The following is a 13,213-nucleotide window of genomic DNA, read 5'->3' on the forward strand; positions in this document are numbered from 1 at the left end:
CCTGACACAATCTGTGCACCAGTTAAATTTTTTTACGCTACACCTGACACAATCTGTGCACCAGTTACATTTTTTTACGCTACACCTGACACAATCTGTGCACCAGTTACGTTTTTTTACGCTACGTCTGATGCAATCAGCGCACCAGTTAAGTTTTTTTATGCTACGTCCGACATTGTCATGACATTTACGCTTTTTTACGCTACGTCTGACACAATCTGTGCACCAGTTACGTTTTTTTACGCTACACCTGACACAATCTGTGCACCAGTTACGTTTTTTTACGCTACGTCTGACGCAATCGGCGCACCAGTTAAGTTTTTTTATGCTACGTCTGACATTGTCACGACATTTACGCTTTTTTACGCTACGTCTGACACAATCTGTGCACCAGTTACGTTTTTTTACGCTACACCTGACACAATCTGTGCACCAGTTACATTTTTTTACGCTACACCTGACACAATCTGTGCACCAGTTACATTTTTTTACGCTATGTCCGACATCGTCACGACATTTACGTTTTTTTTGCGCTACGTCTGACGTAATCGCCGCACCAGTTACGTTTTTTTACGCTACGTCTGACACAATCTGTGCACCAGTAAGGTTTTTTTACGCTACGTCTGACGCAATCGGCGCACCAGTTAAGTTTTTTTACGCTACACCTGACACAATCTGTGCACCAGTTACGTTTTTTTACGCTACGTCTGACACAATCTGTGCACCAGTAAGGTTTTTTTACGCTACGTCTGACGCAATCGGCGCACCAGTTAAGTTTTTTTATGCTACGTCTGACATTGTCACGACATTTACGCTTTTTTACGCTACGTCTGACACAATCTGTGCACCAGTTACGTTTTTTTACACTACGTCCGGTATCATCGTCACGCCAGTTATGCTTTTTAATATATCTCTGATTGTGTTCGTCTGAGAGAGGAATGTCATTCACACCTAGGATGAGTTGAGGATGAGTAAATCATGGGGGAATTTCATTTTTGGGTGAACTATCCCTTTAATGGCCACACCAATTCCTTGAAAGTTTAAGCGTTTTGCAAATAAATGTGATGCGATATGTTGGTCTTACAGCCGTTTCTCTGTCAGTAATGAAGACGGTGCACTCTTGGGCCTGCATGAAAGACAAGATGGTGGCCACCGTTTTCCTCAGCAAGACCTCCAATGACTGCTGCTCCTCGAAGATCAGACTGGCCAGATCCAACAACACCTACAACACAACGTTACAGTTTAAATGCATCCATTAAAAAACGCAATTCTCACGAACATGTGTAGAACTAGCATACCTGGTTTCTCCTGTTCTCTAGCTGCGATGTCTCGTAGAGTTGTGCGTTGTGCAGCACTATACCAGAGAACGAAAGGTACGAAGAAAAGTCCTTTTGGGATTGAAAATAAACCCATTATTATAGTGGCAGAACGAGATGGAAACTATAAAATGGCTGTTACGTTAAAAAGTGCAAAAGTTTTCACCCTCTCGTCCTGCTCCGTGAAGGTGCTGTTCTCTCCACACCTTTTATTGATCGCTTGTGCCACGCCAACAACCTTTAAGCATTGCATCACACTCATCAGGCAAGTTCTGATAGGAAATGTGGATTTTTTCATGTTTAAATGCATCTCTCACCTCGTCTCTGTGGTTTTTGATGGGCAAACACAAGATGCTCTGCGTCTTATACCCCGTGATTTGGTCCACCTCTGCATTAAAGCGCGGATCCTGATGGAGGAAAGCGGGGAAAAATTCAACAGGCATCCTAATTTATCCTGACTGCGCATTTAATAAGACAATGCATTTTTTTTAATTATTCATTTTCAAGTGCCCCATCAAATATTGTGTAATTTCGCTGTTTGTGAACGTAAAAAGCTCCGTTTTGAAGATCAAAGTGCATGACAAATACAATTATTTGGTAACACTTTATTTTACAGTGTCCTTGTTACATATGTTACATGTATTTACCATAGAAGTCACAGTAAATTATGCATAATTACATGCAAATAACACTCAAACAAATCCTAACCCTACACTCTGGGTTAAAAACAACCCAAGTTGGGTTGAAAATGGATTAACCCAGCAATTGGGTTGTTTTAACCCAGCGATTGGGTTGTTTTAAGCAAACATTTAAACCAACAGCTGGGTTAAAACGACCCATTCACTGGGTTAAAACAAACCAATTGCTGGGTTAAAACAACCCATTCACTGGGTTAAAACAACCTAACCGCTGGGTTAAAACGACCCATTCACTGGGTTAAAACAACCCAATTGCTTGGTTAAAACAACCCATTCACTGGCTTAAAACAACCCAATTGCTGGGTTAAAACAACCCATTCACTCAGTTAAAACAACCCAACCGCTGGGTTAAAACGACCCATTTGCTGGGTTAAAACAACCCAATTGCTGGGTTAAAACAACCCATTCACTGGGTTAAAACAACCCAATTGCTGGATTAAAACAACCCATTCACTGGCTTAAAACAACCCAATTGCTGGGATAAAACAACCCATTCACTTGGTTAAAACAACCCAACCGCTGGGTTAAAACGACCCATTTGCTGGGTTAAAACAACCCAATTGCTGGGTTAAAACAACCCATTCACTGGGTTAAAACAACCCAATTGCTGGGTTAAAACAACCCATTCACTGGGTTAAAACAACCCAATTGCTGGGTTGAAAATGGACTAACCCAGCAATTGGGTTGTTTTAACCCAGCGATTGGGTTGTTTTAATTAAACATTTAACCCAACTGCTGGGTTAAAACATCCCATTCACTGGGTTAAAACAACCCAATAGCATTTTTTAGAGTGTATAGTAAGTACATCTAGTTCATTAATATTCCTCAATACTTAAATATATAATAACATTATAAAAGACAGAATTGATTCTGAACTGCTGAAACGAGTCATCAGTAATTCCAGTTTCAGTTCTTGTTACAAACCAATGTAACTCATTTGCATAATGTCCACCTCTGGTCCTGATTGGCTGAACAGCGTCTCTTAGCCCCGCCCTCACTCACTGTAGTTAATGCCCTCCTCTGGTCCTGATTGGCTGAGCAGCGTCTCTTAGCCCCGCCCTCACTCACTGTAGTTAATGCCCTCCTCTGGTCCTGATTGGCTGAGCAGCGTCTCTTAGCCCCGCCCTCACTCACTGTAGTTAATGCCCTCCTCTGGTCCTGATTGGCTGAGCAGAGTCTCTTAGCCCCGCCCTCACTCACTGTAGTTAATGCCCTCCTCTGGTCCTGATTGGCTGAGCAGCGTCTCTTAGCCCCGCCCTCACTCACTGTAGTTAATGCCCTCCTCTGGTCCTGATTGGCTGAGCAGCGTCTCTTAGCCCCGCCCTCACTCACTGTAGTTAATGCCCTCCTCTGGTCCTGATTGGCTGAGCAGCGTCTCTTAGCCCCGCCCTCACTCACTGTAGTTAATGCCCTCCTCTGGTCCTGATTGGCTGAGCAGCGTCTCTTAGCCCCGCCCTCACTCACTGTAGTTAATGCCCTCCTCTGGTCCTGATTGGCTGAGCAGCGTCTCTTAGCCCCGCCCTCACTCACTGTAGTTAATGCCCTCCTCTGGTCTTGATTGGCTGAACAGCGTCTCTTAGCCCCGCCCTCACTCACTGTAGTTAATGCCCTCCTCTGGTCTTGATTGGCTGAACAGCGTCTCTTAGCCCCGCCCTCACTCACTGTAGTTAATGCCCTCCTCTGGTCCTGATTGGCTGAGCAGCGTCTCTTAGCCCCACCCTCACTCACTGTAGTTAATGCCCTCCTCTGGTCTTGATTGGCTGAACAGCGTCTCTTAGCCCCGCCCTCACTCACTGTAGTTAATGCCCTCCTCTGGTCCTGATTGGCTGAGCAGCGTCTCTTAGCCCCGCCCTCACTCACTGTAGTTAATGCCCTCCTCTGGTCCTGATTGGCTGAGCAGCATCTCTTAGCCCCGCCCTCACTCACTGTAGTTAATGCCCTCCTCTGGTCTTGATTGGCTGAACAGCGTCTCTTAGCCCCGCCCTCACTCACTGTAGTTAATGCCCTCCTCTGGTCTTGATTGGCTGAACAGCGTCTCTTAGCCCCGCCCTCACTCACTGTAGTTAATGCCCTCCTCTGGTCCTGATTGGCTGAGCAGCGTCTCTTAGCCCCGCCCTCACTCACTGTAGTTAATGCCCTCCTCTGGTCCTGATTGACTGAGCAGCGTCTCTTAGCCCCGCCCTCACTCACTGTAGTTAATGCCCTCCTCTGGTCCTGATTGGCTGAGCAGCGTCTCTTAGCCCTGCCCTCACTCACTGTAGTTAATGCCCTCCTCTGGTCCTGATTGGCTGAGCAGCGTCTCTTAGCCCCGCCCTCACTCACTGTAGTTAATGCCCTCCTCTGGTCCTGATTGGCTGAGCAGCGTCTCTTAGCCCCGCCCTCACTCACTGTAGTTAATGCCCTCCTCTGGTCCTGATTGGCTGAGCAGCGTCTCTTAGCCCCGCCCCCACTCACTGTAGTTAATGCCCTCCTCTGGTCTTGATTGGCTGAACAGCGTCTCTTAGCCCCGCCCTCACTCACTGTAGTTAATGCCCTCCTCTGGTCCTGATTGGCTGAGCAGCGTCTCTTAGCCCCGCCCTCACTCACTGTAGTTAATGCCCTCCTCTGGTCCTGATTGGCTGAACAGCGTCTCTTAGCCCCGCCCTCACTCACTGTAGTTAATGCCCTCCTCTGGTCCTGATTGGCTGCTCAGCGTCTCTTAGCCCCGCCCTCACTCACTGTAGTTAATGCCCTCCTCTGGTCCTGATTGGCTGAACAGCGTCTCTTAGCCCCGCCCTCACTCACTGTAGTTAATACCCTCCTCTGGTCCTGATTGGCTGAACAGCGTCTCTTAGCCCCGCCCTCACTCACTGTAGTTAATGCCCACCTCTGGTCCTGATTGGCTGAACAGCGTCTCTTAGCCCCGCCCTCACTCACTGTAGTTAATGCCCTCCTCTGGTCCTGATTGGCTGAACAGCGTCTCTTAGCCCCGCCCTCACTCACTGTAGTTAATACCCTCCTCTGGTCCTGATTGGCTCCTCAGCGTCTCTTAGCCCCGCCCTCACTCACTGTAGTTAAAGCCCTCCTCTGGTCCTGATTGGCTGAACAGCGTCTCTTAGCCCCGCCCTCTCTCACTGTAGTCGTCTCTGAGACTGTAGAGTTTGGTTGGTGTTGGTCATGTGGAGAAGACGCTGTTTCTTCTGAGATTGAGACGCTCAAACCCACGCCAGATTCAGATATGATAATGAGCGATTGCTTTCTGACCAATCACAGCAGAGGCTCTAAGAGAGGCGGGGCTTAGAGAGACTGAATCTTCGAACTAAGCGTTTCAGACACTGAGAGAAAAGAGCTGATAAGGTAAATGAAAGTGTTTTTTGACCTTGGATTCATGTAAACCTGCTGTAGGAGACGCCAAAACAAAACTGAGCCATAGGGGCACTTTAATAGTGAATTTCTACCCTAAAATGTCATTTTCACTGCAGTATTTGATGCAGTGTTATGTTCATCTCAGTGGGGCTATGATGTGTCTGGTTAGCATGGCCTTGGGATCATGACATCATTTCCTTCTTCATCTCTCGTGGCTCCAGTGATTCATTGACATGACTTGATTTGGCGGGTCTGGAATCACATTCTTGACCTTTAAGTCAAATAACTTTTAAAGGCACCATCAGTATCTCATCATGCTCTAATATGCTAAAACATCATCTTGAGGGTTTTTTTTTCTTCTATGAAACAGTGTCTCAGAGGATCAACAAACACTTGGATTCACCTTAACCGTAATCAGACACTTTAATCTTTCTCTTTCCTATCTCTCTCTGGGAGAAACACAATTAAACTAAATTACAAAGAGCTAAAAATACCTGCTATCATTAAGCGAACTGTTGGTTAGCAACTGAATTGCGTAACATTTAAATCTAATCAAAGGCCCTAAGAGATGTAGCCTATATTGCGTTTCTAAGGAGACGTTATTATTGACTAGGAGGGTTTTATAAAGCAGTAAATGTTATCTAAGACTCTCAAACGGAAGAGTTTCCACATGGCAAAAATAACACAGAGGTATCAGAATGCATTAATCTGTTGATCACTCATTATCAGTGGAAACGATTCATTCTGTCGGTCTAATTACTGAGATAAGCATGAGCGTTTGAAAAAAACTAATAGAGAGAAATCCATTTAAGATCTACTAGACCATCTCGTTAAGATGCCTCAAAATACAAGATAGCGTGTTTTGTGTCACATTTTTAAGTAAAATCAACTTGGATGTTTAAGTCATTGCGACTTAAAGGGATAGTTCACCCAAAAATGAACATTAGCCCCTAGGTGTGTATGACATTCCTCTTTCAGACAAATAAAATCTGAGTTATATTACAAAAGTCCAGGCTCATCCAAGCTTTATAATTGGATTAATAGTTGCTCTGTTTTTGAAAGTGTATCTGTGCGTCATATAACTGCTCCAGCGGCTCTGGGGTGTTAATAAAGGCCTTCTGAAGCGAATCAACGCGTTTGTGTAAGAAAAATATCCATATTTAAAACTTTATAAAGTAAACTTTCGGCCTCCGCCTTCCCTGTTCAATTTATGGAGAAAGTGTTGAAAGTTCCCCTGCGGATGGAAAGACGTCACGAACACATCTTGAGTTTCACTTTCAACATTCAACACTTTTACACAGAAGGCGGAGGCCGAAAGTTCACTTTATAAAGTTTTAAATATGGATATTTTTCTTACACAAACGCATCGCTTCAGAAGGCCTTTATTAACACCCCAGAGCCGCTGGAGCAGTTATATGATGCACAGATGCACCTCAAAAACAGAGCAACTATTAATCCAATTCTAATGCTTGGATTAGCCTGGACTTTTGTAATATAACTCAGATTTTATTCGTCTGAGAGAAGAATGTCACACACACCTCGGATGAGTTGAGGGAGAGTAAATCATGGGCTAATTTTAAACTTCTTAAACTTTCTTATTTTCATTAGGTTGAAATTAACCTGTTATTAGTTTCATTAAACTGATGTACCAAACTAAAATTGAAATAAAAATTAATAAAAACTATACAGACTTTAAAAAAGCAGAATTACAAAATTCTATAAACCTATAGTATCTAGGTGATATTAAAATAACACTAGCATTGCAGTATTATCATATTACAGTATATATATATATATAAATGCAGAAATAATTGCCCCTAAAGTTTCTAAAATCCACTCCTAAATGTTTCAACTTAAGAAAGTAAACGTCCTGTAACTTATTGATCATACACTGCAAAAATGCTTTTCTTACTTAGTATTTTTGTCCAAATATCTAAAAAATCTTACATTAAGAAGCATTTACTAGACAAGCAAAAGTTTTAGTCTTGTTTTGGTGGAAAATAACTCAAAATTAAGGAAGTTTTTGCTTAAAATAAGCAAAATAATCTGCCAATGGGGTAAGCAAAATAATCTTAATTCAAACAGAAAACAAGATTGTTTTGCTAATTTTAAGAAAAAACTCATTTAATTTTGAGTTATTTTCCCCCAAAACAAGACTAAAACTTTTGCTTGTCAAGTAAATGCTTCTTAATGTAAGATTTTTTAAATATTTGGACTGAAAACAAGACAAAAATACTAAGAAAAGCATTTTTTGCAGAGTATCATTTTCACGGTGTGTTTTTGTTACTAGGATAGCGTTGTTGTTTCCATGATTTTGTTGATGATGTAGCCTCCAATAATGTCTATAAATTGTATGCAATTTGTAATTAATTCTCATTGTCAAACGTGGCATGTTTGTTTGTGAGGTTCAGCACAGGATGAATCCTCAGCTCGTCTCAGCACTGAAATGGCTGGAGAAATGACACAAAGCCTCACCTCATAAGCGTTCTTGATGTTCAGAGGCTGTCCGGTGGCCGCCACATATCCCACAATGCCTTTGTTCCATTCAAGGCGGATGCCGCTGTTGGAAGCCTCCTCGAGAGTGGACCCTTCCGCCACATCAAAGAGCCGGCTAACCAGGAACTTCCTGTTTGAACTGTCCTCCCCGACCAAGAAGAGCGAGTAGCGATCCGCAGCGATCAGCTCGTGAGTGTGTAAGAAGATCTTGTGGCAGAGGGCAGTGAGGTCCAAGTGGCTGGAAACGTCCCGCACGAGCTCCAGCAGGCGGGCACAGCGGTCTCCCGAATCCATGATGCCCCCGCCGGACCGCTGGCACGGAGGAAGCGGCATCTGCACTCGTTCTGTGTCGCTGAGGAAGGTGAGCGAACCCTCGGCGTCTTTCACCACGATGGGGCGAAGCGGCCGGTCGAACTCGGACGCGGAGATCTTCCGTGTAGGGGTGGATGGAGCTGGACTTGGAGATGGAGCATCGGCTGGACCCAGTGGATGGAGGGCCGTTACAGGTTCCTGAGGGGGTTTTGCTCCTTCCCTAGACGGCTGAATGGAGTGGACACGCTCAGCAAACCAAGCGTTGACCATTTCCCTTAAGAAGAAATGCAAAAACATGGCAAATTAGTTGAGCTGATTCTCAGCATTTACTACAGCTGCACTAGCCTGGATGCCAGCCGACAACATTTTAAAGGGTTAGTTCACCCAAAAATGAAAATTCTGTCATTAATTACTCACCCTCATGTCGTTCAACACCCGTCAGACCTCCGTTCATCTTCAGACACAAATGAAGATATTTTAGTGTAAAGCTGATGCTGAGAAAGGCTTCAGATAGGCCTCCATTGGCATTCAGTACATTTACACTCACAAGACCCAGAAAAGGCACTAAAAACGTTGTTACAAAGTCCATCTCACCACAGTGACTCTACAATAATTTTACAAAGCGACGACAATAGTTTTTGTGCGCAAAAAAAATCTAAATAACGCCTTTATCCAACTTGTTCTTGTCTTCCGTGTGTGTCTCCACGACGCATGCGTGAGAATATGAGCAGATCCGGCGTTCGGGAATCCATGAAATGCACACTTTAGTCCATTTTGACAACTACGCCGAGACCTAAAGCACGATCAGTGTAGAATTCAACAGTTTAGATACGCGCGTCTTCCTCTGCTCGTAAACAAATCTCTTCTGGGTCATGTGTCCGAACGCCGGATCTGCTCATATTCTCACGCATGCGTCGTGGAGACACACACGGAAGACAAGAACAAGTTGGATAAAGGCGTTATTTTGATTTTTTTTTGCGCACAAAAACTATTGTCGTCGCATCGTACAATTATTGTAGAGTCACTGTGGTGAGATGGACTTTGTAGCGACGTTTTTAGTGCCTTTTATGGGTCTTGTGAGTGTGAATGTACTGAATGCCAATGGAGGCCTATCTGAAGCCTTTCTCAGCATCAGCTTTACACTAAAATATCTTCATTTGTGTCTGAAGATGAACGGAGGTCTTACGGGTGTCCAACCACATGAGGGTGAGGAATTAATGACAGAATTTACATTTTTGGGTGAACTAACCCTTTAACTCGGGCAGTTCGGTCTGGACTTGATCCGTAGAGGAGTAATTTTCACTGTTTGGACCAATGAAATCATCAGGGCGGGCTTTAGGCGATGATGGACAGATCAACAGTAACGTAATCATCCACGTCGTCGAAGGCGCTTGGGTTGAATTTGTCCTAATCCTAAACTTGTTCATATATGCGTTCACATTTACTATTTCTCTCAGAAATGATGATCGTGTTGGTAAGTACTCTGTGTATCCTTACATTCTGTTTCTACAACACCAGCAAAGATCGTTTACACTCATCTTTTTCTTCTAATGTTACTTATTCCAGCGTGCGGGCACAGGGTTGCCAAGTTTTTTACAACAAAACCCGCCCAATTGAACCCGCCTCAAAACTAGCCAAAAACAAGCCCAATAGCTTTCTGGGCGGGTTCTCCGGAAAAAAATGGCATTTGGGGGGTAAAATATGTGTTATTTTGCTAAAATTCGCAGTCCTGGGTCTGTATATCACATAATTGGGGTCGCTTCAACCCACGGACTTGGCAACACAGAGCAGTTGAGTTCTGTTGACATTTGACAATTAACGTTATGTGTCGCTCCGTTGCTCTGATTGGTTGTAGGTCTATCCAATTGAGGTCTTTCCTCATTCAGTTGAAACACACCCCATAATCACAGCCCAACGGAGCAGATCAGACTCGTATTCTGACTAGAATTGAGTATGACGACGTCAGGCTACAGCTGCACCATTAATCGTTAAAAGACGGAGATCTTGATTCAAACACCCATGCGATCTTATTCCTAAATGACAATGATTTGTCTACGTCTATTAAACATTCGACAAGTACGATCACTTCTGATCCAGAGAGAGCCGTTGTCATCAAACAGCTTTAACCACACAATATCACTATTTCTGTCCTAAAATCATTCAGATTATCGCAGAAGTACTGGGATGAAAATGACGCTTCAAATAAAGATTGCAAGTTATTAAAGTTATTAAACAAGTTAAGTCTTTATGAGTGAGTCATTGAATCATTCATTCAAGAGATTCATTTAGAAAACGCGGATTCATCCAGTGATGAAACAAGTGAAGTCTTTATGAGTGAGTCATTGAATCATTAATTCAAGAGATTCATTCAAAAACACTGATTCATCCAGTAATGAAACAAGTGAAGTCTTTATGAGTGAGTCATTGAATCATTAATTCAAGAGATTTGTTCAAAAACGCAGATTCATCCAGTAATGAAACAAGTGAAGTCCTTGAATCATTCGTCCAACCCAATTTTCTTTAATTAAATGCAGCAATTTTCACATTTCGTCAAAACCTCTAGTAAATTAAAACATGTTATTGTGTTTAATTGTCTATAGGGATGCACAATATATGGAACATGGCTTTTAATGGTGAGACTTTTGTTTTTGTAATCAGGCTCTCAGAAAGTATCTAAAAATGTGGATTTAGATTTATTGGCCAACATATCGGTTATCGGCTTTCAAATATAAATAATGATCAGTTTTCATATCGGTGCCTCCCTAATTGTCTATTCAGAATCATGATCTCTTCTCTAAACAAAAAAAGCATGAGAATAACATTTGGCGTGTACTTTGCTTGTGTCAAAGTCCTTTAAGACAAGTCAGTTCATTTGGCGCTCATCTTGGTAAAGCAACCAGCAAAAACAGTCAACTTCCCTTCATTTCTGAAATCAAAAGTACTGTATTTTTCAGACTACACCACATAAAGTCAAAGAAAAAGGCTCTTGTAACTGAAAGGAGGCACTTCCATTCTGCCTCCTCCAATACTGCGAGAATCTGTTTCAGATCATCTCCCGACAGTTGACCTAGCAAGATAAAACGCTCAGTTTTTATTGCCGTTTGCTGGACCCATCTATATAACGATCCGTTACAAAGGTTCTATGTTCAATTCTCGACGCTTTCACTTAAGGTGGAATGGGATCTTGAGTTCAGCTGCTCGTCCATAAGACCCCACAATCATAACATTTGCAGGTGGATTATGTCCAAATCTGTCAAAACAACACGCTGTAGTGGCTTTATTACAATGCAAGCATTAAAATAGACCATAACACACGCTCTCAATGAAATGTTTATTATCCGGAGAGGATATTCAAACCCCACCACAGTCTCCATGGACTCGACCTAAATTGTCCTTGGCTAGAATAGTTTAAATAAATAACTTTCACTTTGAAGAGACACAATCCAAGCGTTTAATAAACATCTAAGTTACTTGTGGTGAGTGAGTGATCCCAGCCAGTCGAAGGATTGGGATGTTTTACACTGGTCCAGAAAAAATAACGGTCGGCCATAGGGCTGCTCGATTATGGCAAAAATCATAATCATTGCTCAATATTGAAATCACGATTATTGGGGGGAGATTTGATACGAGTCATTTTAAATGTCAGTGAAATTTCACAATTATCAATACTTCAGCAAAAACAAATACTAGATTATGAAGGTAAAAAGTCCCCGAAACAGTTACGGAAGACATTAAATAGACACTTTTGAAAACCGACATAAAATACAATAGAACAAAAATACAAATTTAATAAACAGTGCTTTAGGATTTTCAGGAAAATGTACTTCAACTAGGGTTGGGTGTCGTTTGAATTTGAACGATTCCGATTCTTATCGATTCCTAATTTCAATTCCGATAGGGTAAAAAATAAAACACATTTCTTTATTAACATTTAATTGTAGCTGAATACCATGAACACAAAATCAACAGGCTAGCAACTTTTGCCTATGGTTTAAAAATAGCCTACCCTAGCAAAAAAAAAAGCCTAATATAAATTTCAAGCATTATTAAAGACACGTAAACACTCAGTAATTTAAAAAGAACAAATTAGCAATTGTGCAAATAAATACAATTGAACAAAGATTATTGAAATAAATATTTGCAGGAAGGTCTAGGTACAGAAACTGTAATCAAATGTAAAATAACACTGCACTTTATTGATAAAATATAGGCTATACATTACAAATACAGTTAAAAGTTATTCTGCCTAGAACAGAAAATTTATTTCCTCGACTTTTGTTGAAAAGACCAGGAAGAGAACTCATTATCGCGCACTATTCATTCACTATGAGAAGCCGTTGTGTGTGTGTGTGTATCTGCAGCAGGAAACAGCGCACGTGTGTGTGTGCGCAACGGTTTTAAAAAATCACAATAAAATGCGCACAAAGTAACCGATGAACGGAATCGAAATGCTCGTTTCTTATAGAATCACCGGTTCTGGGCAATTTGGAACCGGTTCTCGATACCCATCCGTACCTACAACAGAAATTTAAGTAATCAAATGTAAAATAACACTGCTGTATACATTAAATATAGACTAATCAGTTTATTCATTCAAGAGCAGTGAGGGATTTACTCTCTGTCTGTTGTTGTTTGATTAACATTAGCAGGTTTATTAGGCTACTGTCCCTTTAAGAGATAATGCACGGATCCAATACACTGATACACACACACTCTCTCTCAGTGTTTTCATCCCTTAACTTCACGAGGATGCTTACCAAAAAGGCATTTCGACATATTTTGTGTGTAGGCTATTTGACCGTATCTGAAGCCTATAGTATCCTTTGCTTATGAGCGTTTCGGAACAGCGTCTCTTTTGCAATATGTACGATTTTTGCAGCAAAAGTGGTTTCCCTAGGGCTGCGCAATATATAGAAATTATCGGAATATCACAAATGTACATATAGCAAGGGCACGCAATATCAGAATGATTTTAATAGGCTACTTCAACATTGTGAAAATTGTATGTTTAAGGTCTACGCATACAGCAGAGAATAGACTGGGCAC

The 13,213-nt window shown here is 42.1% G+C and overlaps 1 protein-coding gene across 2 annotated transcripts in view; it reads right to left on the reverse strand.

The window, feature by feature from the left end:
- Positions 1-13,213, reverse strand: part of pde5ab (phosphodiesterase 5A, cGMP-specific, b) — a gene marked incomplete at its 5' end in the record, with an annotated part of 95,925 nt that overhangs the window by 52,451 nt on the left and 30,261 nt on the right. For both annotated transcript variants that reach the window (XM_079810945.1, XM_079810946.1), the window contains 5 exons: positions 1,085-1,222; positions 1,299-1,388; positions 1,483-1,554; positions 1,634-1,723; positions 7,835-8,441. In XM_079810945.1, coding sequence (XP_079667071.1) covers positions 1,085-1,222; positions 1,299-1,388; positions 1,483-1,554; positions 1,634-1,723; positions 7,835-8,441 — 997 coding nt within the window. The remainder of the gene's footprint in view (positions 1-1,084; positions 1,223-1,298; positions 1,389-1,482; positions 1,555-1,633; positions 1,724-7,834; positions 8,442-13,213) is intronic.

Source organism: Gobio gobio, assembly GCF_949357685.1.
Source record: "Gobio gobio genome assembly, chromosome: 2".
Taxonomy (NCBI): Eukaryota; Metazoa; Chordata; class Actinopteri; order Cypriniformes; family Gobionidae; genus Gobio; species Gobio gobio.